Genomic DNA, 24,760 nt, shown 5'->3' with positions numbered 1-24,760 from the left:
ACTAACCTTTGAATGGGATGTTCAGACTGCTCTGTGGTGGATGTGGCAAGCCAGCCAAAAATCTGTTGGCACCTGTAAATCCCGCTGGCGGGCAGGGCCGATAAAGACCCTGCCCTAAGCGTTATGTTTCTGATCATTCTTCAGTGATTTATTTTATAGTGTGTTTTTGGTGAGGCCCAGGAAACAGTGCCTCTAATAGGGTTGAATGGACACCAGAGCTGGCAGAATTACTGTAATCCAGCAAGGCCTGCACCTTTTTGAGAGATTTGTTTGGTGAATGGGAGGGAGAGGGATGTAGAAAGGAATATCGACCCAGCCAACGCGACATCCATCTGCCATTGTGACTCTTGACCTACTGCCAGATAATACGTGGGTTTCTTCTGGGTGCTTCAGTTTCCTCCCAAAGTCCAGAAATGTGCAGGTTATGTGGATTGGCTTTGATCACTGCATGGGGGTGACTGGGATCAGGCGGGGGAGTGGGCCTAGATAGAGTGCTCTTTCGGAGGATCGGTGCAGACCCAATGATCAAATGCATTCTAATATCCCAGAAACAGCAACTGCTAGTGTAAAATATTTCATGTATGATTATTGTGAAATGGATATTAGTTGACACTAAAGCAAAGCAACATCACTCTCTGGTTTCTTTTCCTTGTACACCAGTTATATAGTGATGTTCATTTGTTGGCAACTGCCTCATTGTACCTATTGCGTGTACAGATATGAGCTAAATGTAACCAAGAAGATGCTCTTTCAGAATGGGCTTGAGGGCATGATGCACAGTGGTTATTTTGTAAATTGGAATCTTGATTCAGTGTTGACACTGAGCTAGAAAGGTGCACATCACATGGGCTATAATGTGTGATATGACTGACTCTTAATTCACCACTCAGTAATAAATAACAACAACCATTACTTCAACCTATTTGTTTTGTTCAAGTACAACTCAAGGACAGAATACATTATTGTACGGCTGGCTGTTTTCGCAACTCAAGTGGATGCATTAGGAACATTTCACACATCCATTATTTGTTTGAAATATTAGTGATAGTGATTTTTTTTCTTTCAGTCGAGGTGTGGCAGAATGTTGGTTGCACAGCCTTAACTAATGAAGTTCTTCTTTGGTTGCAGTTGTGATGATCCATTTTCCTTCCATTCAGGGTTTGAATCCTGTTTAGAGACTACACTTGTTTGTGACCAATGTGAGAAACATGGTTTTTGAGCAATATGTTCCTTTTGTAAAAACATCTTTTGTTTTACTGAAAAATCCTCATGACTTTGTGGTTTGAGTTATAAGGAGAAACTGGATATACTAGGTCTTTTTTCCCTGGAGCGTAGGAGGCTTCGGGGTGATTTACAGAGGTCTATAAAATAATGAGGGGCATTGATTAGGTAGAAAGTCAACATCTTTTTCCAAAGGTAAGGGAGTCTAAAACTGGAGGGCATAGGTTTACGGTGAGAGGGGAGAGATACAAAAGGGTCCAGTGGGGCAATTTTTTCACAGAGGGTGGTGAGTGTCTGGAACAAGCTGTAGAGGCAGAAATAGAGGTGGGTATAATTTTGTCTTTTAAAAAGCATTTAGACAGTTATATGGGTAAGATGGGTATAGAGGGATATGGGCCAAATGCGGGCAATTGGGACGAGTTTAGTGGTTAAAAACTGGGTAGCATGGACAAGTTGGGCCGAAGGGCCTGTTTCCATGCTGCGAACTTCTATGACTATTATATCTCAAGCTAATAGTAAGAAGTTGGCAGTGGGAATAGTATGTTGATTTATGCTAGGTGATAGGATCAAACTTTGTCTTTTGACTTTTCAGAGGAATCTAATTTTGGATATTACTTAAGGTGCAGTGTCATCTTGCCTCAGCTTCTGATTTGTATTATTGCTGCAGCACTTTTATAACTGGAACAGCTGGGTTCAGGTTGCTATATATAACTTGCTTTCCTTTACTGTGCACGGTGTAGTCGAATGGTCAAAGGGAGTCTGCAGAAGTTTTTGCTGGTGCAACAGAACATGTTTCAAAAATTTGCCTGCACAATTAAATAGTCTAGTCAGTTTTTATGGCGGTCCTTCATAACTTTTCTTTGCACGGATGCTAATCTCTTCACATGCTAGCCAAATTACTGAATTGGGGAACCAGGGAAAATCTGTTGAGACCCAGAGTAAACGTTTTTATCATTTTTACAAATTCATCTGGAGACGGAAATGAAGGGATAGTATCAAAACCATGTTTTTAATGTGAGACACTTACAGTTCAACTTTTTTCCAAAAAATTACTTTATTCATGAAACTTCAAAAAGTGCATGATGTAAAAGTTCAAATTTGACATTACATAGTGTAATACAGACCAGTTTCGTTCAACACAACATGAGTTGTCTTGCTACACTTTCCATGGCTAGCTATATTTGCAAAGTACATTTTTATTTCATGTCGAACATTCTCCAGTCCATATAATCCTGCAAGATTTACACGGGTATAAAGCACACCTACTTTCAAAAGCTGCAGTAAAGTCTGAATGCAATGAAATTGTAGCTTGTCCTTTCCTTCTAATGGTGTGACCAACCATGCCACTGAAGTGATGAGTTCAGCATACCGTGGAGATCACTAGTTTGATTCCTGGTCTAAGCTGAATTAGCTAACCTTAGCAAAAATAGCAGTAAGGCACTACTAGTCATCTCATTGGTGTCACTGAGATAGATCATGAGAGAGTTAGCATGGGAATGAGGCATAATAGTGCTTGCATTGATTTTCACCCCAATTCTGAGAGTACAAACATGGTGCCTATTTAGTGTCCCACATTGATTGGCTGGTGTGGCTTTAAGCAGTCTTTATTTCCTCACTGTTAGAATTATTTTAATAGATTCTGTAACACAGAATCCCACAATCCAAAGATGTGCAGGTTAGGTGGATTGGCCATGATAAATTGCCCTTGGAGTCCAAAAAGGTCAGTTGGGGTTACTGGGTTGGAAGTGTGGGCTTAAATGGGGTGCTCTTTCCAAGAGCCGGTGCAGACTCAATGGGCCGAATGGCCTCCTTCACTGTAAATTCTCTTCTGCGCTGTAAATTCTATGATACCCGTGTAAAGCTTGCAGTGTTGTATGGACTGGAGATTGTTTGACATGAAATAAAAATATACATTGCGAGTATAGCCTGCCATGGCAAGTGTAGTGAAACAACTCCTGTTGTATTGAAAGAAATTGGTCTGTACTACACTTTATGTCATGTCAAATTTGAACTTTTCTGGCTGGTGAGGAGTTTTAGAGATTACATTGGTACGTATCCATGACTGGAGAGGACACCATCCTTTTGAGCTGAATGGCATCGAGCCAAAGGCTAAGCTGCTAGATTTATTTGGCTGGGCTACCTAATCTGGTGAATCACTGCATTGATTCACTTGGAATTCCTTTTGCTTTTCAGGGCAAATGCATCATTTGCATTTTTGTCACAAACATTTCTGTGTATTTTCATTGTGTTCCTATACTGTTTCTTTTAGTCACTCTTCAGTTAGAAATATCCTGAATGAATAATGGTCTACCCAGATAAGCACATTCCGAGGGCGGCACGGTGACACAATCCTGGCCTTGGGTTACTATCTGTGTGAAGTTTGTAGGTTCTCCCTGTTTCTGTGTGGGATTCCTCTGGGTGCTCCGGTTTCCTCCCACAGTCCAAAGGTGTGTGGGGTGGGTGTTTGGCCATGCTAAATTGTCCCTTTGTGTCCAGGGATGTGCCGATTATGTTATGGGGATAGGGCAAGGCAGACGGTGCAGACTCGATGGGCCGAATGCCCTCCTTCTGCACTGTAGGGATTGTGTGTATTTAGGCATTGAATACAATGTTTTGTTATTTTGTTCAACAAAGAATTAATATTCATTATATGAGCTGAGAAAACTTGTAAGGTATGATTCCATGAGTACGTTAGTGTCAGGCTGTTGCTTGACTAGTCTGAGACACCTCTCCCAATTTTAGTTCAAGCCCCCAGATGTTAGTAAGGAGTACTTTGCAGGATCGACGGCTGGGTTTGGTGTTGTCAGGGTCTCTGGATCATCATCCAGTGACAATACCACTATTCCACCACCTCCCCCTGTTCTGTCCATCCTTATTACTTAGATAGTTTCTGGTTGAAGAACTATAGCATTATTGTGGACTACGTTTGTATCCAGGAGCATCAGCATCTTGTGATAACCTAGTGTACATCGAAACAGCATGGCATTCATAAATCCAGAAATCAGCCTCCTCTGGTTCTTTTTCATGGTCAGCACACTGCAGTGTTTAGTTTCCCCTATAATGCATGTGTTACTCCTTTTGTTAAATTTCTGCTCTGCGTTAAAGCAGGTGCTCATTATTTGATTATATAATTAACTCAAATCCCTAATCCATTTAGCTCCTTGATGACATCATTGGTAAATATATGACACGATGTGGGACTTCAGTCCTATCAGTGCTAAGTTAACTGTGGAGGTGGTTGACTCCAGTGTTTTGGTGTAGAGGTGAGGGAATAAACTTATTATTCATTGCCCCTTTTTGGAATGGGCTGTGGTGGAAGGCGAGACCAGGATTGAACTTGGTTATGATGCTCTCCTCCCACAATTAAATATCTTTGCAGATCCTCTTGCACTAGGTTCTTGCCAGAAAGATTTCTATATGGGTGAGGTCCTGCAGGTCATTGGTGAGTGCAAGAGAACTTTTTAGGCTTCCTGTAGCCATCTAATTGCTGTTGTGAGAGGCAGATCTCTGATCGGTAATCTCTGGGAGCCCTCCAGCTGGGATCCTGTATGCATGCGGTGTACTTCTGGTGGTGATGAGGTGGCACATTATCGAAGATGGTTAGGATCAAAAGCAGTGAACTGGTTACGTGCTTGTACCAGGATATTATTTGTTCAAAGGAAAATTGACTAGGTTGCTGTGATTTGCATGGTGCTGGTAGGCCAGTTTTAATGGAATGGCTGCTTAGAATTGTAGGTCTGATTTTTGAGTAATTTCTCCAATCACCTTTATCATAGGATTTCAGTGGACTGGATTTCAGTGAACTGTAATTTTCATTAAGACTAAATACACACACAGTGCAATTATAGATTCTTTCCTTCACAACTGGCAGCATGGTAGCATTGTGGATAGCACAATTGCTTCACAGCTCCAGGGTCCCAGGTTCGATTCTGGCTTGGGTCACTGTCTGTGCGGAGTCTGCACATCCTCCTCGTGTGTGCGTGGGTTTCCTCCGGGTGCTCCGGTTTCCTCCCACAGTCCAAAGATGTGCAGGTTAGGTGGACTGGCCATGATAAAAATTGCCCTTAGTGTCCAAAATTGCCCTTAGTGTTGCGTGGAGTTACTGGGTTATGGGAATAGGGTGGAGGTGTTGACCTTGGGTAGGGTGCTCTTTCCAAGAGCCGGTGCAGACTCGATGGGCCGAATGGCCTCCTTCTGCACTGTAAATTCTATGATAAACCTATGATAACTTGAGATGTGCCTGGAGAGAACAGAGGTGTATAAGGTGTGGGCCATCTCCTGATGGTGGAATGGGATCATGAATTTGAATAGCACTGTATTAAAGAAATTAATGTCTATTAATGTAAGTATGTTTTCATTTATTTCATGTTAATACCTCATTTTAATTGCACTGAAGTCACCCTGCTGAAAGAAATTGGGAATAGACTTTGTTTCCAGGCCTTAACTGGTTATTGAAAGATACAGAAAATAGGATTATGGGTGCAGTGATTGGTTTCTCTCTTATCTTACCTTCTGTTAAAGCTTTGCTTACTTCTGTCAGTTTGATGGTGATTTTCCTCTCCTTTGGTGCAGGTGAGGAATCCCGCACAGTGGTAGAGCCGAAACTGTTTGATAGCCATGCCAGCAAGGCCGTACTTCCAATCTGATGGACACAGTCTTCAAAATAACGACACCATTTCCGATGGCTGTTTGTTATTCTCTGTTCTGTCTCTGTACTGTAACGTTGTTGAATGGAGTTTCAAGATTTAGAATATTTTCTAATGAGAGTTCTCTTCAATTTTGTTCAGGATTAGGACTGGCTCAGTTTTGTTCCACTTGGATTCCTTCTGCCAAATGGAACAGTTCATCCTGTCTGTCCTGGATTTGGACCCATTTCTCTAAAATGAAAGAACGTTGCCATGCCTTCTAGACAGGCATTTTCAGAAAATTGCATCCAGTAGCCTGCTGGACAATTCATTTTGGTTTTGTAGTGCTAACACATGTTTTAAATTACCTTGAGTATTCTGCAAATTATGTTAAGCCTGTGCCTGGACTTATGAGCAGGGTATGAATATTCTGCATTAAAAATGATTGCACCCAAATTCACCCATGCCCTCCGGAAAACAATTTCCATCCCGCCCCCACCCTTTTTTTTTTTTTTTTTTTTTGCTGCTTTCTGTTCTCACTTAAAAGCTCCTTCATCCACAGTTGTCTTTTATTCATTAACAGGAGTTCCTGTCATGCATCTTGTATGCCGATGGAATATTCTTCAGCCACAATGTGCTGGTGGTGGAGGCAGTGAGTGATGATAATGGTGGATGGGGTGCCAATCCAGTGAGCTGTTTTGTCTTGGATGGTGTTGAGCACCTTGGAGTGCTGTTGGAGCTGCACTCATCCAGGCACCTGGAGGGTATTCCATTATATTCCTGACTTGTGCTTGTACATGGTGGACAGGCTTTGGGAAGTCAGAGGGTACTTGTCACAGAAAGCCCAGACTCTGACCTATTGTAGCTTAAGGGGCTAGTTCAGTTGTAAAGTTTTCAGTCAATGGACAGTAGGGGTTTCGATGATGGCAATAGCATTGAACGTCATGGGGAGGTGTTTAGATCATTGGAGATTATCATTGAGAACCTGTTACTTGTCATTAAGCTAAACCTAATGTCATGTTCTCATTGATTTCAATTCAATGAGGGCTGCTTGATTCTATGTTTGGTCAGATGCTGTCTGTTGAGGACAATAACTCTCACCTCAGGGATTCAGCTCCTCTGTTAATTTTATTCTAAATAATTGCTTATTTAGGCAGATTAACTAGATTGTCCTCATTCTTCACCTCATGTCAATGGAGTACATCTGTCATAGCTTAGTAGACGTGATAGCATAAAAATTCCCTTTTTGCAGCTTGAAATAAACTATTTTCTTTGTAGTTTCCCTATCTCTTCCACATTGCACCAGTTTATCCTCGAGAGATATTCTGTACTAAGGCCTCTTCTAACAAAATGTGTGCGTCATCGGCTAGGCCAGCATTTGGTCCCCATCGATTATTGCTCACCTAACCTTTTGGACACTAAGAAGCAATTTAGCACGGTCAATCCATCTAACCGGCACATCTTTGGACTGTGTGAGAAAACCAGAACACCCAGAGGAAACCCACGCAGTCACAGGGAGAACATACAAACTCCGCAGACAGTGACCCAAGGCTGAAATTGAACCCGGGATCCTGGCGCTATGAGGCAGCAATGCTAACCACCGTGCCACCATGTTGCCTTTAAGTGGGGAGGAATTGCTCTGACAATTACCAGCTGCGGTATTATAGGTATTACGGTACCTGATAGGCTGGAGCACCATTGGTGGAAACTGTATGCTTTCTATTGGTTAGGATGTATGTTAGCTCCGCCCTGATAGGCGGGGTGTTACAGCCCGTGCCGCCCCAGCAGCCTACATTCTGTACCTGAGCTGCTGGGGGAAACATCTAGCTTATTAAAGCCTTCAGTTGGACTACAACCTCGCTTTAGTGGTCATTGATCATGCATGACCAGCTAAATTGAATGTTCAAACGTATGCAGGGTAATTCCATGGCCTACATTGTTTGATTGCAAGGGAAGACAAATCCGAGTGCTTTCCAGCAATGCAGATCCTGACCAGAAAGATTGTAAATAGCTTCCCAGCAGCAAACTAGCTATTGCCAAGTTTACGCCAGCACACATTTGATATTGTCTGGTCTTAAACTGCAAAATTGATTCAAAACCACCTCTTCTGCCAGCCCATTAACTTTGATTACCTCCCAAGTTGCAAAGTGCATTTTTTTTGAAATTGAAACTACTTGCTGTTATTTTCTGGAAGAAACCATCTGTTCACAGTATGCATGTACAGATAAGAAGCAAATTTATGTCAGGAAGGCTAAAGCGAGCAGAAATGCTGATCATGTCTCAACTCGTAATATTACATCATGCCGTTTTCACATTGCTAGAGACCCTCTTGAACCTTTCCCACTGTTTTCAACTTGTCTCCTGAATTTCTGTGACTGGGCCTTATGCAGGTTATTGCACACAACGACTAGGAAACTAATGTTCTGCTTTCAAACAGTAATTTCACAGTTATCTTGACCCCAAACATTAGATCTGTTCTCTCTCCAGCTGCTGTCAGCATGCTGAGATTGTCCAGCATTTTCTGTTTTTGTTTGAAATTTCACAAAGATGGCAGGTGGATTGGCCATGCTAAATTGCCCCCTCGTGTCCAAGGATGTCCAAGGTTAGCTTACGGGGTGGGGTGGGCGGGAAAGTGGATCTGGGTAGAATGCTCTTTTGAGGGTGGGTGCAGACTCGATGGGCTCAATGGCCTGTTTCTGCACAAAGGATTCTATAAATATGGAATCTTAAAACATTTAGTTCAATCGCACAGCAGTTCCAAATTTCATAATTGTAGTAGGTCTTTCCAGCCGTTGTAGAATTTTTATTGGGCATTGTTTCAAGCAGGTTAAGGATCAGGGTAGTCTCTGATGCTGTTGTTAGACCCTTAAGAGGTGATCTTCAGGAGGGGGAGCAGTTGAAGTGTGCTCGATGTCTTTGGCAAGCTGAGATGTCAGTTTCCATTCAATTATCCAGAGCCAATCATGTATTGGCTTATTGACGAGAGCATGAATATTAGTTAATCTTTATTATTGTCACAAGTAAGCTTATATTAACACTGCAATGAAGTTACTGTGAAAAGCCCCTAGTCGCCACACTCCGGCGCCTGTTCGGGTACACTGAGGGAGAATTCAGAATGTCCAAATTACCTAACAGCACGTCTTTCGGGAGGAAACTGGAGCACCCGGAGGAAACCCACGCAGACACGGGGAGAATGTGCAGACTCCGCACAGAGTGACCCAAGCCGGAAATTGAACCTGGGACCCTGGCGCTGTGAAGCGACAGTGCTAACCACTGTGCTATCGTGCCTCCTAGTTAGTTACCCACCTGTCTGATGTTCTCACTGGGTTCATTTAACAACCAAAATAATTTATTCTGGCATTGCTCACAGGTAGTTTTGGGTTTGAAGCACTTTTTTTAAAATTTAGAGTACCCAATTCATTTTTCCAATTATTAAGGGACAATTTAGCGTGTCCAATCCACCTACCCTGCACACCTTTTGGGTTGTGGGGGCGAGACCCACGCAAACATGGGGAGAAACTAGGGGCTTTTCACAGTAACTTCATTGCAGTGTTAATGTAAGCCTACTTGTGACAATAAAGATTATTATTAATTATTATTAATGTGCAACCACTGCGCCACCATGCTGCCCCTTCATTTTTAACCTTTAGCTGCTGAGCTCAGTTTAATTGGTTTGTTCCTAAATTCTGTTGATCAGTGTTTTCCTTAGTCCAAGTGGATGCAGAATGATGGTCTGCAATGTTTGGTAGTAAGCAAATGGTTCTCAGTTTGCAGTGGGAAGGGTATTTGATTATGTGTAGAGTAACTCCCTTTTGGTTTTAGTATCCTAACAATAGCAGATTTGAGACATTTATATTTAACTGCTTCCCTAACTTAGAGCATAACATCCACGAAAAGCAACCATTTGTATAACACTAGAGGCTAACAAACAATGAGAAAATGAGTCTGCCTCACGTTCTCTCTCGTTATCTGATGGTGATATGTGTAGGTAGTGGGTGATTACAATCTTGTATCTGGTTTGTGAAAGTAGCTTTTTACATCAGTTTGATTTTGAAAGCACTCCATGCCAGGCTTACCTGTCAGAAATGTGGATTGCACACACACAGGCTTGTCCTAATCCAATCACATTTATTCTCACTGTTGATACTTTGTCCTGCATTTCCCTCTTAATAATAATAATAATAATCGCTTCCATGAAGTTACTGTGAAAAGCCCCTATTCGCCACATTCCGGCTCCTGTTCTGGGATGCCGGTGCGGGCCTGCATTTCCCTCTTCCTGTTGTCCAATTCCTCATTTGCTGTGTGAGCCTGAATACAATTCTCCTCAAACTTTTATGTTTGCTTTGGATTCAGTTGAGAGTACTACATTCCCACCTACTTTGTGGAGTAAGCAGCTAAATTAATTACTGGTTTCAACACTTGGAAGATGTTCTCCAGGGTACATCGGGAAGTGGGGGAGGAGGATGTCGGTGTGGGATAATTAACTACAGGCACGTGTACTGGATGGGCACTAAAGGATACACCATTAAAGACCTTTTACCTCGGAATATTTGTATAACATTAATGCCACAAAACCTGTTGACTGAATATTGAGAGCAGTAACTTTGGCCCATTTTCCCTTGCTAGTCCAGCAGTACTGAAGTCAGTGTAAAGCCCGAGCATTTTCACAGCCACCACCCACTCTTTCATTCGCCCTCTTCTCATCACACCCACAAGAGTTTTTACGATGCTGAGGAATTTCAAATGAAAATGAGGTTTGAGTGATGGGACAGAGCTGGGTTTTCTGTTGTGGTGGATGAATGAGTTCATGTTTCTCAAATTGGTGTTTTTGACTGTTGCAAATCTGCTGCTATGTGTAATGTTTTGTCAGTGCACAAAACATTAATTTAAACCGGGCCTACTCAGTACGATTCATTGTAATAGCGATGCTGTGAAATAGAGTGCCCCCTTTACATTTAATATGTTGTGATGTCTCGTGTGCAAACGCTTCAGTGAACTGCTATCACAGCAGCTTTCGGGACTTGCAAAGCAGATCCGTGTAAGCTATGCTTATTGCATGTTACCAGCTGGAAGAGCTTAGTAGGAAAGTTCCTATATCCGGCACTCATTGAATCCATATTGGCATGGACAAAAAGACAGGTGTGGTTTTAGAATGAATAACTTTCTGACCAATACAGAGTAAAACCCCTCGATCCTGCCCCAATCATTTGCTTTAACCACTACTTCAGAACATGCACTGGTATAGCATTTTGATTTTGTACAGCAGGAATTCATGTAGGATGAGTGACATTGCCAATTAGTACTGAATCAAGGACTGCCATCTTCTCTGGAGTAGTACTTGCCTGCATCTGTCTTAAGACAACCTGAAATTATTTCCTTCATCCACCCACGACAGCACGCTGTCTTTCTGTCAACCCTAGCTGTCTTTTAACTAGGAGTACACATGAGGTGAAAGGATGAAAACCTATTGTGCATCATTCTGAAACTTCAGTTACATAGTGAACAAAATGTCCATTTGCTTTGTTCCCAGAAGTGCTTGGTTTGGTTGCTGTGACTGTTGCACTGAAAATTAAATATTGTAAAGAGCACCAGTGTAACCTTTCTGGTGTTGCTAATGTGAATTGGAGGCACACACACACTGTAAGGGCAACTTCAAAAATTCATTTTATAGGTTTATTTAATGGCCAGAGCCTGCAACTACCGTGATAGAAAGAAAGAAAATATCACAAAATTAATTTGCAAAATAATGGTAACTTAATCGAAATTCAGGACCAGAAATTGTGACAGTGGATGCATTATTCGAGCAGTGTGTGTTAATTGTGGTTGGCTGTATCTTTGATCTGTACCCTTGGAGGAATGTCATTGGGAGAAAGGTTTTGTAATAAAAGAAATTAACCACTTGGTCAAGGAAAAACACGTACTTCACCATTGAGCCAGTCCATTTCCCTATTCAATGAAGTTTCCGCAACAGACGGGAGATATTTCACAATAAGCACATTCCAATTTATTTTCTCGGTATCCATGCAGACGACTGCTATAAGAGTTTGGGTCAAAACCAGAAAATACTGGACAATCTCAGCAGGTCTGACAGCGTCTATGGAGAGAAAAGGGAGCTAATGTTTCGAGTCTGGATGTCTCTTTGTCAAAGCTTTTTGCTTCAGATTCGAGCATCCGCAGTAATTTGCTTTTATCTTAGGTAAAAATTTGGATATTGTGCTAGGATAGGAGTAAGCTACTCACCTGTGCCCTCACAGTTTAAAGGTTTATCACTATCTCGGGTCACCCATGAAGAGTGGCGATTTTAGGGGGGTATCAGAACACTTCCAACACTTGACTTGGTATGAGTTTCTGGTGTCGGGTGACAATAAATAATTTTAGAAGAACTTGAGTAAATTAAATAATCTGGAGGTGGTATTTGCCACTAGTTTCGCTTTTCTGTAGAATGTATTGCATGAACCCTGGGTGAGAGTATCTAGGTGATTGTATCAGAAGCGATTGGGATCTGAAATGCACTGCCTGGAAGTGTGGTGGAGGCGGCTTCAATTGAGGCACTTGAGGGCATTAGATGATGTGCAGGGATTTGTGGAAAAGGCAGGGAATGGCACTAAGTCATAATGCTCGTTTGGAGAGCCGGTGCAGACACGATGGGCCAAATGGCCGCCTTCTGCGCCATAGCAACTGTGATTTTATAAACTGCTGAAAAGGTTATACAAAATGGACCATGCCCCCACCCCAATAGTAATTCTAGCCTTCCAAGAAAACGACAAATTATACTACGGAGCTAGCGAAAAAAATCGTTCACAATCCGGGATGTATGTTTATGCAATAATATTCATACTGGAAGATCCCACAGCTTGCTCTGTCTGAGACTCACCCCTTTTAAAAAAAAAAAAAAAAAAATACTGTTTGAAAATTCTGGGAACATGCAACGTAGTTACCATCTTCTGGAAGGAAGGCGTTAGCAAGTTGAGTAGACATCCTTTCATCAGCCTAACAATTTTCATTTAAAGGGAAGGAACACCAGAAGTACACTTTGGTCAAAACAAAGTTGACATAAAAAGACCACCCTCCTCCCCATAAACAAAAGCTACAAAATGTGACAACATTGTTTAATTTCCTTCCCCTCTCTTTTCTCCCCTCAAATTTTGGATTTGGTTCAATTTGTGGTAACTTAATCCCTGTCCCTGAAGGTTTAAGGTCTGTGGAACTTCAGCATAAAATCTAGCCTGATTCTCTGCTGCAATATTGAATGAGTGCTGCTTAGTCAAAGGCATCATCCCTCGGATGAGAAATGAATCCAAAGTCCTGTTATAATACCATGAGGAAAGGGTATCAAGGGATATGGAGCTAAGGCAAGTAACTCATTGAGCTGCAGATGAACCATGATCTAACTGAATGGCAGCGTGTGTTTGAGGGGCTGAACACCTGTTTCAATGTTTCAATAATACTTTGGTTCTCTATTTTTAATGAATCCCATTTGTTTACTGCATGGCTTCTAATAGCATTCCCTGGCTTTTTCTCACTTGACAGCTAGAAGAGCAGCACTGAATCCCATTCTTGCAATATCCCACAGGTACGTGAGTCGAATAGAAGCCCAGAAACACATGAAACAGCAAGTCCACCAAGAGCACAAGCTGGGGAAAAGGGTGCTGCAAATTACTCCCAAGCTATAATACTTGTGGCACTGGAAATTGCAAGCTAACTATCTAAGTGGTGTCTTTGTAGCATGAAATCAACTGCAAATTCATGGTTTGCCTGTACACAGTCTGACTTGGAACTGATACTTGTGTAGGTTGGGCCCCTTGGCTGATTTTTGTTCCCTGTGCTAGACCAGTGGAATCTTCACCTCTTGTGAAATAATATTTACAGTTTGCAAGGAACTGTGAAGAAATTGACCACTAACTTAATTAAGAGGATTATTAAATTTAATTGCAGCTGCTTCCAGTCTAGTACCTAATAATTAATTCTTCTGACAGTGAGTGTATGATGGAAAACCTCAAAGTGAAAAAGCTAGATGCACACAGCTGGATCTGCAAAGAGAAAAGACAGATTAACCTTCCGGTTTCCAGGTGTTGACAGTCCTGCTTTGTGATTCCAGCCTTTTCTGTTTGTTTTGGTTTCTGTTTCTGGTGCTTGCATTTCTTTCTTCCTGCTTCAATAAAGCAACTTCTCATTTTCATGCGGTCCTTTTTACAGAGAGAAGGAAGAAGAAAAGGAAGAACAGTTAATGGAAGAAAAGAAAAGGAAAAAAGAGGACAAGAAAAAGAAAGACGCCACTCAGAAGGTGAGACTGAAGGCCTCCTTTCACCAATATGTACCCAAATGTAGCTTTCTTAACAAATCCCCCACATCTATCGGTCAATGTTCCTGGTTTACATTGCCATTTCTGCTTTGTCTCTATACCTGTTGACTATAACAGCCACATTACTGTTCTACTAATCCAGATGGATGAAATTTAACATCATGCAATTAGGAGCATGTGAAAATACAGGACTGAAATCCATCTGACCTGTCCCACGAATGAATAGCTCTCAATTGCCTGTTCCCTCGAATAAATGTCTAATTCTCCCTTAAAGTTTGTCCCCTAGGGATGTCCATTCCAAGGGGCAGCACGATGGTGCAGTGGCTAGCACTGCTGCCTCACGCGCCGTGATCACAGGTTCGATCCCGGCTCTGGGTCTCTGGAGTTTACATATTCTCCCCGTGTTTGTGTGCGATTCACCCCCACCACCCAAAGATGTGTAGGGTAGATGGATTGGCCACGCTAAATTGCTCTTTGTATTTCTGTGAGCTAAACACCAATATCTTCTCCCTCTGTTGAGACCTACTGCAGATACCCATTTAGTTGATGTTGCCAGTGTTTATTTGCCCTACCCCAGAATGTTACCTTGCATCCAACTGTACAAATTACAATTTGGCACTCAGGCCAATTCCCAACCTTTTCAGATTCTTTGTATGAGGTGAGCAAATTCCTTACTATTGGAGCAGTTGCTCCACTTCCAATTTGGTGTCAACTGCAAACTAAGTTCTTTTCTGGCCCCGCCTCAATATTTTTAATATATGTTTGCTCATGAGATATGAGTGTTGCTGACCAGGTCAGCATTTATTGCCCATCCCAAAATGCCCTTGAGCAGGTGGTTAGCCACCAATTACTATTATGGACTGTAAACAGAAATTGCCTGGCTAGTTACTGTGTGTAACATTCACACAATACCATTCACTGCAATCTTTGCTCTCTCTAGTTTTGTCATTTTCCTATCCACCTCCAATGTTTGTCCTCATTCCAAGCATTTGAACCTTGTGGATTGATTGCTTGTCTGTATGAACACAAGAAAAAGAGCAGTAGTAGGTCACACAGTCCTTGAGCTTACTCTGCTATTAAGTATGATTATTGTGTATGATCATGGCTGAGCTCCTATTTCAGCTCTACCTTCCTGCCTATCTCCAATTCCCTTAATTGCCTTGGTGTCCAGGGATCCCTTAGTGTATCATGGTTTTAAATACTTTGCTGAAATAAAATCCATATAGTATCCAGAGAAATTACTTCAATTTTTGTTTGTTATTTCACAAAGATGTGCAGGTTAGGTGGATTGGCCATGCTAAATTTCCCCCTAGTGTCCAAGGATGTACAGGTTAGATAGTATGGGGTAGGCGGGGCAGTGGACCTGGGTAGAATGCGCTTTTGGAGGGTCAGTGCCGACTTGATGGGCCGAATGGCCTGCTTCTGCATTGTAGAGATTCTATAAATATGAAATCTTAAAGGTCTGTTGAATAAGATCTTTCTCCCATGACCTCGTGCTATCCTCTTAGCTTAAGAGCAGATTTTAAATATTTTTTTACTTTACCCACCCCGTATGTCAGGCTCCCTGGCTTGTAGTTGGATGGCACTCTTATCATCTTCTTGAGTTTTCTGCCAGAAGGCAGGTCCAACGCACAGCGCCACAATCTCCACCATGGGTAAGGCAAGGAGACGGGTCTCAAATCCACCCCAGCCGGAAAAGAGATCAAACCCTCGTGTTGTTTGCATGAATCTGATCCACATTAGCTATCCAGCCAACTGAACAAACCAGTCAAACGTTTGCGTTACTGTGACAGCATACACTTTTGTTTGGTGCTATGGATAGTGTTGGCACCAGTTCCTTTCCATCACATGGCTGACTAGGAATTTTTCCTGCTCTTACCACCTGCCCTTGGCGTGTGTTGGATTTACAAGTTGATGCTCAACTTGTTTGGCCACATTATGAATGCACCTTCGTTGACCATCCAATTCCTGGGCTGAAACGTGAGCCTGGAAGGGATACTACCCACTGCAAGACCTCTTTTGCATTTTTAAAGATTGATGTTATATGTCCCCCGCCATCTCCTTATTTGTCTGCTTTCTCTGAATATATTTATAGAAATGTTTGATATTCCTTTTTACCATCCCAAAGGTTGGTGTGGGAAAATTGGGTTCACATTCATGAGACTTTGCACCAGTACTGGAGAAGGAGGGAGCTGCTCCGATGGGACGCTCTTCACCAGAGTCCTGGTGAACCTCACATCTAGGGTTGTAGCTAGGGCTTTAAACTAAATAGTTGGAAGGGAGGGTTCAGTTGTATGGAAAATTTGAAAATAAAAGTTAAAGGAGAAGGTAGGAGTGCAGATTAAGGCCTTTAAACTAGCTAAGGGACCAAGGGCTCAGGAAAGGTTAGTAAAATTTCCAGAACAAGTAATTAAACAGAGAATACGGAAATTGGCAGAAATCTAACTTCAAGCACAGCAGGTAAGGGGACAACTATGAGAAGGGGGGCAGTCAACGCGGGACTGAGGGTGTTGTACCCAAATGTGCGCAGTATATGAAACAAGGTAAATTAGCTTGTTGCGCACATTGAAATTGGCGGGTACGATGTTGTGGGCATTATAGTGTTGTAGCTGCAAGGGGATCAGAGCTGGAATCGAAATATCCAAGGATATGTGCCCTATCGATAGGACAGGCAGATGCGCAGAGGGGCAGAGGTGCCTTGTTAGTAAGAAATAAAATTAATTTGATAGCAAGAAGCAACATAGGGTTGGAAGGAGTAGAATCTGTGAGTAGGGTTCAGGAATCGCATAGGAAAAAAGATCCTGATGGGAGTTACGTACAGGCCCCCTGGTAGTAGTCAGGATGTGGGGAGCTGGCCAGAGTTGACTGGAAGAGGAAACATGCTAAGGGGAGGACAAGGCAACCATGGCTAACACAGTCGGGGACAGCCTAAAAGCAAAAGAAAAAACATACAATGTGGCGGGGGTTTGGGAAGCCTTTAAAGGCAAGCAGATGACAACTTAAAACGTAATTAGGGGGGAGAAGATGAAATGAGTGTAAGCATGCCAGCGATAGAAAAGAAGATTGCAAGACTTTTTTTGATATGTAAAAGGTAAGAGAGGCAAGAATAGACATTGGACTACTGGACAATGAGACTGGAGAAGTAGTAATGGGGAATAAAGAAATGACAGAGGAACTGAATGGGTACTTTGCATCAGTCTTCACCGTGAAAGACACCAGTGGCAGACCAGAACCTCTGAGGCAGGGGTGAGTGTAGTGGCTGTCACTTAAGGAGGAGGTTCTGGGGAAGCTGAAAGGTCTGAAAGTGGATCACCCAGACCGGACAGACTACACCCCAGGATTCTGATGGAGGTAGCCGAGGAGGTTGTGGAGGCATTGGTGGTGATCTTTCAGGAATCACTGGAGCCAGGGAGGGTCCCAGAGGACTGGAAAATGGCTAAAATAATACTTATAAAAGGGGGGAGGCAGAAGACTGGAAATGATAGGTCAGTTAGTCTGACTTCAATCATTGATAAGATTTTAGAGTCCATTATTACGAACATAAGAACTAGGAGCAATAGGCCACCTGGCCCCTTGAGCCTGCTCCGCCATTCAATGAGATCATGGCTGATCTTTTGTGGACTCAGCTCCACTTTCCGGCCCGAACACCATAACCCTTAATCCCTTTATTCTTCAAAAAACGGATCTATCTTTATCTTAAAAACATTTAATGAAGGAGCCCCTACTGCTTCACTGGGCAAGGAATTCCATAGATTCACAGCCCTTTGGGTGAAGACGTTCCTGCTAAGCTCAGTCCAAAACTACTTCCCGTTATTTTGAGGTTATGCCCCCAGTTCTGCTTTCACCCGCCAGTGGAAACAACCTGTCTGCATCTATCCTATCTATTCCCTTCATAATTTTATATGTTTCTATAAGATCCCCCCCCTCATCCTTCTAAATTCCAATGAGTACTGTCCCAGTCTACTCAACCTCTCCAAGTAATCCAACCCCTTCAGCTCTGGGATTAACCTAGTGAATCTCCTCTGCACATGCTCCAGCGTCAGTACGTCCTTTCTCAGGTAAGGAGACCAAAACTGAACACAATACTTCAGGTGTGGCCTCACTAGCACCTTATACAATTGTAGCATAACCTCCCTAGCCTTAAACTCCATCCCTCTAGCAATGAAGGACAAAACTCAATTTGCCTCCTTAATCACCTGTTGCACCTGTAAATCAACTTTTTGCGACTCATGCACTAGCACACCCAGGTCTCTCTGCCCAGCAGCATGTTTTAATATTTTATCATTTAAATAATAATCCCTTTTGCCGTTATTCCTACTAAAATGGATAACCTCACATTTGTCAACATTGTATTCCATCTGCCAGACCCTAGCCCATTCACTTAACCTATCCAAATCCCTCTGCAGACTTCCGGTATCCTCTGCACTTTTTGCTTTACCACTCATCTTAGTGTCGTCTGCAAACTTGGACACATTGCACTTGGTCCCCAACTCCAAATCATCTATGTAAATTGTGAACAATTGTGGGCCCAACACTGATCCCTGAGGGGCACCACTAGCTACTGATTGCCAACCAGAGAAACACCCATTAATCCCCACTCTTTGCTTTCTATTAATTAACCAATCCTCTATCCATGCTACTACTCTACTCTTAATGCCATGCATCTTTATCTTATGCAGCAACCTTTTGTGTGGCACCTTGTCAAAAGCTTTCTGGAAATCCAGATATACCACATCCATTGGCTCCCCGTTATCTACCGCACTGGTAATGCCCTCAAAGAATTTCAATAAATTAGTTAGACACGACCTGCCCTATATGAATCTATGCTGCCTCTGCCCAATGGGACAATTTCCATCCAGATGCCTCGCTATTTCTTCCTTGATGATAGATTCCAGCTTCTTCCCTACTACCGAAGTTAAGCTAACTGGCCTATAATTACCCTCTTTCTGCCTACCTCCTTTTTTAAACAGTGGTGTCACGTTTGCTAATTTCCAATCCGCCGGGACCACCCCAGAGTCTAGTGAATTTTGGTAAATTATCACTAGTGCATTTGCAATTTCCCTAGCCACCTCTTTTAGGACTCTGGGATGCATTCCATCAAGGCCAGGCGTCTTGTATACCTTTAGCCCCATTAGCTTTCCCATCATTACGTTCTTAGTGATAACAATCATCTCAAGGTCCTCATCTGTCATAGCCTCATTTCCATCAGTCACTGGCATGTTATTTGTGTCTTCCACTGTGAAGACCGACCCAAAACACCTGTTCAGTTCCTCAGCCATTTCCTCATATCCCATTATTAAATCTCCCTTCTCATCCTCTAAAGGACCAATATTTACCTTAGCCACTCTTTTTTGTTTTATATATTTGTAGAAACATTTACTATCTGTTTTTATATTCTGAGCAAGTTTACTCTCATAATCTATCTTACTCTTCTTTATAGCTTTTTTAGTAGCTTTCTGTTGCCCCCGAAAGATTTCCCAGTCCTCTAGTCTCCCACTAAACTTTGCCACTTCGTATGCTTTTTCCTTCAATTTGATACTCTCCCTTATTTCCTTAGATATCCACGGTCGATTTTTCTCTCTTTCTACCGTCCTTTTTGTTGGTATAAACCTTTGCTGAGCACTGTGAAAAATCGCTTGGAAGGTTCTCCACTGTTCCTCAACTGTTTCACCATAAAGTCTTTGCTCCCAGTCTACTAGCTCTTCTCTCATCCCATTGTAATCTCCTTTGTTTAAGCACAAAACACTAGTGTTTGATTTTACCTTCTCACCTTCCATCTGTATTTTAAATTCCACCATATTTTGATCGCTCATTCCGAAAGGATCACTAACTATGAGATCATGAATCAATCCTGTCTCATTATACAGGACCAGATCTAGGACCGCTTGTTCCCTCGTAGGCTCCATTACTGTTCTGGGAAACTATCGCGGATACATTCTATAAACTCCTCCTCAAGGCTGCCTTGACCGACCTGGTTAAACCAATTAACATGTCGATTAAAATCCCCCATGATGACTGCTGTACCATTTCTACATGCAACCGTTATTTCTTTGATTATTGCCTGCCCCACTATAATGTTACTATTTGGTGGCCTATAGACTGCTCCTATCAGTGACTTTTTCACCTTACTATTCCTGATTTCCACCCAAATCGATTGAACCTTATCCTCCATAGCACCGATGTCATCCCTTACTATTGCCCGGATGTCATCCTTAAGTAACAGAGTTACACCACCTTCCTTACCATCCACTCTGTCCTTCCGTATCGTTTGATACCCTTGGATATTTAACTTCCAGCCGTGACTATCCTTTAACCATGTTTCCGTAATGGCCACTAAATCATAGTCATTCACAATGATTCGCGCCATCAACTCATTTACCTTATTAAGGATGAGATTGTGGCGTACTTGGAAGTGTATGGTAAAACAGTCCCTGGAGAGTTGATGTGTTTTCAGTTCCTGGGAAGTGCATTTGTTTTTCAGCTTGGGGAGATGATGTTAGTACTAGCGGGAGCTAAAGGATGCAAAGAGAGATTATGAGATGACTTTGGAGAAGAGTTGAAGTCTTGGGTGGCATGGTAGCGCAGTGGTTAGCACAGTTGCTTCACAGCTCCAAATCCCAGGTTTGATTCTCGCTTGGGTCACTGTCTGCGGAGTCTGCACGTTCTCCCCGTGTCTGCATGGGTTTCCTCCGGGTGCTCCAGTTTCCTCCCACAGTCCAAAGACGTGAAGGTTCGGTGGATTGGCCATGCTAAATTGCCCTTGGTGTCCAAAAATGGCTGGATGGGATTACTGGGTTACGGGCATAGGGTGGAGGTGTGGGCTTAGGTAGGATGCTCTTTCCAAGGGCTGGTGCAGACTCAATGGGCCGAATGGCCCCCTTCTGCACTGTAAATTCTATTTGTCTCTGAAGTCTGATCTGACAACCCTTGTTTTGACCACAAGTAAAAGCAATTTTCTCTCCCAGTAGGAGAATTATAAGTAAGTAATAATAGTTAACGCGGAGCAGTCTTGTCTGAGGACAAGGAAGAAGATGAAACAAGTTGGTAGGAACAGCTTTTTTTAACGCTTCCAGCCAGTAACTTCATTGAAGCCTACTTGTGACAATAAATGATTATTATTATTATGGTGTTATCAGAGAGGTGATGTGTTTATTGTGCATTATGGTTTAGGTTGACCAGAAACTCCATTTCCTTGCTCTTAAGCAAATGCTCAGTGAGTTCATCCAATGAGTTGCTGAGTTTTTGCAGACCAGGCAAATCCTAGATTTAATTTCTAGACCCCGCTGAGTTTGTTGACGGCATAGGAGCACTACCATTGAATATCCATTTCTAATTACTATCCGTTTGTCTTTACTGCAAAGCACATGTGCCCCGACAATGGGTCAGGTCAGGATAAACCCTTTGCTGTGAGGTATGTGAGTGCTGAGTGTGATAAGGTACAAGTGTTAATTCAGGAATTTGGTGCAGATTGGAACTTCTCTGCATCAAGAAGCTGGTGAGTGTTCAAAGTTTTAATTACGTTTGTAGGTAGGTGATTATTTGGTGAGGTTTTAATATTTTATCCCTCTACGCGGGCAGTAGTTAAACTGGTACTGGGGAGATCTAATCCATTCAATTTATAGCTTAACTAGGTATAACTACAGATAGCAGTTGAGTGGTAGTTCTAAACAGAAACCTAATTAGCTAAATTAAGTACATAGATGACTGTGCAGGTGGCGTATTGAACCTGTAGCATATGTGAGCTTGTGGACACCATTGTGATCCATGGCAACTACATCTGCTGAAAGTATCTGCAGCTCTGAGTTGATGCGATGCATATGGGAGGGGAAACATTATCTGGGCGTTTTGTTCCAGGAGGCATTCCCACCAATTAGGCTAGATGCTTCATATTTGGTCCATGGTCAGGGACAGAGGGTGTGACTGAGTAAGGCAGATATGGAGATCCAGAAGGTTGCAATGGGCATTTATGTTTGCAATTGTCCAATAAGTTTGAAGTTCTTGCAGCCTTTGGGGGCAAGAGCCAGGACTGCAGGGAGGATGAGCAAACTGACCACTACATTGGGGTGCAGGGAGCCATTCAAGTGGGGAGGTATAAAGAAGCATAGTAATAGGAGACCGTATAGTTAAGGGGGCTAGTTGTTCTTTGCTGCTGGGAGTGTGAATCCCAAAGATTGTGTTGCTGCCTGGTGCCAGGGTTAAAACACTATCTCAGAGCTGGACCAGGACATTTGAGTAGGAGGGAAAGGATTCGGTTGTCGTTGTCCAAAGGCATCGCGAAGACTTGGAATAGGTTCTCCTGAGGGAGTATGACCAGTTAGGGACTAAATTTAAAAAATAGAACCACAAAGGTTGTAAAGGATTGCGAACTGAGTCATGAGCAAATTGGCACATGGCCACTAAGATTAGCAAGTTAAATATGTGGTTCAAAGATTGGTGTGGGAGAAAAAGGTTTTGATTCATTGCGCATTGGTACTGGGGAAAGAGGGACTCTACCATTGGAATGGGCTTCATCTGAAAGTATACTGGCGAATCGCATAACTAGGGCTGTAGAGTGGCTTTAAACAAAATAGTTGAGATGGTGGGTGGATGGAGGGTTCACGTGAGGAGCAATTCAGAAACGTAAAGAGAAATGTTGAGAATTGTTGAGGGTAGAGATCGAGTAATGATAATCATGTGAGAGGAAGGAACAGAGCCTCAAGCATTTGCATGCATAAGCAAACAAGGTCAAAGAAGAGGGAAAAATAATAAAAAGAAGGAATGAAAAGCTCTTTATCTGACTGCATGCAGCATTCATAACAACATTGATGTGTTTTTAATTTATTTATTACTGGGATTCGGGCATTGCTGGCTGGACCAGCATTTATTGCCCAACCTTGATTGCTCTTGGCTAGGTGCTGGTGAGCCATCTTCATGAACCGCTGTGGCCATGTGGTGTAGCTAAACCCACAGTTCTGTTAGGAAGAGAGCTCTAGGATTTTGACCGAGCAGCAGTGAAGGAACAGTGATATATTTCCATGTCAGGATGCTGTGTGACTTGGAAGGGAACTTCTGGGTGCTGGTGTTGTCCCTATCCTTCTAGGTGGTAGACTTCATGGACTTGGAAGGCGCTGAGGAAGGAGCCTTGACGAGCTGCTGCAGTGCATATTGTAGGTTTTACACACTGCAGCCAGTGTGTGTCAGTGATAGAGAGAGTGGATGTTTAATGTGGGATGCTAATTAAGTGGGCTGCTTTATCCTGATAGTGTCTAGCTTCTTGAGGGTTGTGGGAGCTGCACTCATTCAGGCAAGTGGAGAGTATTCCATCACACTCCTGACATGTGCCTTGTAGATGGTGGACAGGCTTTGGGAAGTCAGAAGGTGAGTTACCTGTCGCAGAATTCTCAGCCTCTGACCTGCTCTTGTAGCCACACTATTTATATGGCTAGTCCAGTTTAGTTCCTGCTCCGTAATAATCCCAGGATGTTGATAGTTGGGGATTCAGCTATGGTAATGCCATTGAATGACAAGGGAAGAGCATTAGACTCTCTCTTGTTGGAGATGGTCATAACCTAGCATGAGTGGTGTGAATGTTCCTGGTCAGTCAAGTCTGAATATTGTCCAGCTCTTACTGAATATGCACACGGTATCTGAGGAATTGTGAATGGTGCTGAACATTGGACAATCATCAGTGAACATCCCCATCTGAGCTTATAATGGAAGGAAGGTAGTTAATGAAACAGCTGAAGATGGTTGGACTTAGGACACCCACCCGAAGAACTCCTACAATTATGTTGTGGGATTGAGACGATTGATGTCTAACTGGAATGTTTCCCCCCTGACTGCCATTGACTTCAGGTTTTGCCAAGATTCTTTGATGCCACACTTGGCGCAAAGATAAATAAAGGAGTATGATATGATCGCTATTATGGTTGCAAAGTGACCACTGTTGGGGCCTGAACATTCAAGGGTATTTGGTATATCAACAGGACAAGAAGAAAGAAAAGGAAGTGGGCTGTCTCTGTTAATAAAGGATAAGTTCAGTACAGTAGTGAGAAATGATCTTGGTTTGATGGATCAAAATGTAGAATCAGTGTGGGCAGAGATAGAAAATACTAATGGAAAGAAGTCACTGGTGACCGGTTTATAGGCCCCACTAGCAGCGGCTACACTGTAGAACAGTATAAATAAGTTATAATGAGGGCTTGTAAATATAAGCACCACAATAATTGTGGGTGATTTTAATTTTCATATCGATTGGCTGAATCAAATTAACAAAGGTAGCTTGGAGGGTGAGTTCAGAGAGTGTATTAAGGACATTTTCTTTGAATAATGTATTCTGAAACCAAAACTAAACCTCATAGTAAAGGATCTTTAGGTAAAAGTGATCATAACAGAAAACAATATCCCATTCAGTTTGAGGGTGAGAAATGTGGGTCTGAAACTAGTATCATAAAACGGAAAGGCAATTACAAGATTTTGAAGGCAGTCAGTGTTGGCTAAAGTAGAATGGAAAATAGGTTGGAAAGTGAGGTGGTAGGGAACCAGTGACAGACAATAAAAGGGATATCTCATAATTCTCAACAAAGATCTATTCTAATATGAAAGAGATGCTACCAGAAGGATGCACCGTCCA

General features: G+C 42.5%; 1 protein-coding gene across 11 annotated transcripts in view; it reads left to right on the top strand.

Annotated features, from left to right (window-relative positions):
• Positions 1-24,760, top strand: part of LOC140404059 (trinucleotide repeat-containing gene 6B protein-like) — a 235,842-nt gene that overhangs the window by 122,013 nt on the left and 89,069 nt on the right. For 8 of the 11 annotated variants that reach the window (XM_072492420.1, XM_072492419.1, XM_072492415.1 and 5 more), the window contains one exon: positions 14,043-14,130. In XM_072492420.1, coding sequence (XP_072348521.1) covers positions 14,043-14,130 — 88 coding nt within the window. Of the gene's footprint in view, positions 1-13,376; positions 13,420-14,042; positions 14,131-24,760 lie in introns of all 11 variants that reach the window. The other 3 variants (XM_072492416.1, XM_072492418.1, XM_072492426.1) reach the window with 1 other exon arrangement.

Source organism: Scyliorhinus torazame, chromosome 29 (genome assembly GCF_047496885.1).
Source record: "Scyliorhinus torazame isolate Kashiwa2021f chromosome 29, sScyTor2.1, whole genome shotgun sequence".
NCBI lineage: Eukaryota > Metazoa > Chordata > Chondrichthyes > Carcharhiniformes > Scyliorhinidae > Scyliorhinus > Scyliorhinus torazame.
Note: the sequence above shows the minus strand (reverse complement) of the source record. Positions and strands in the feature narration are given on the sequence as shown.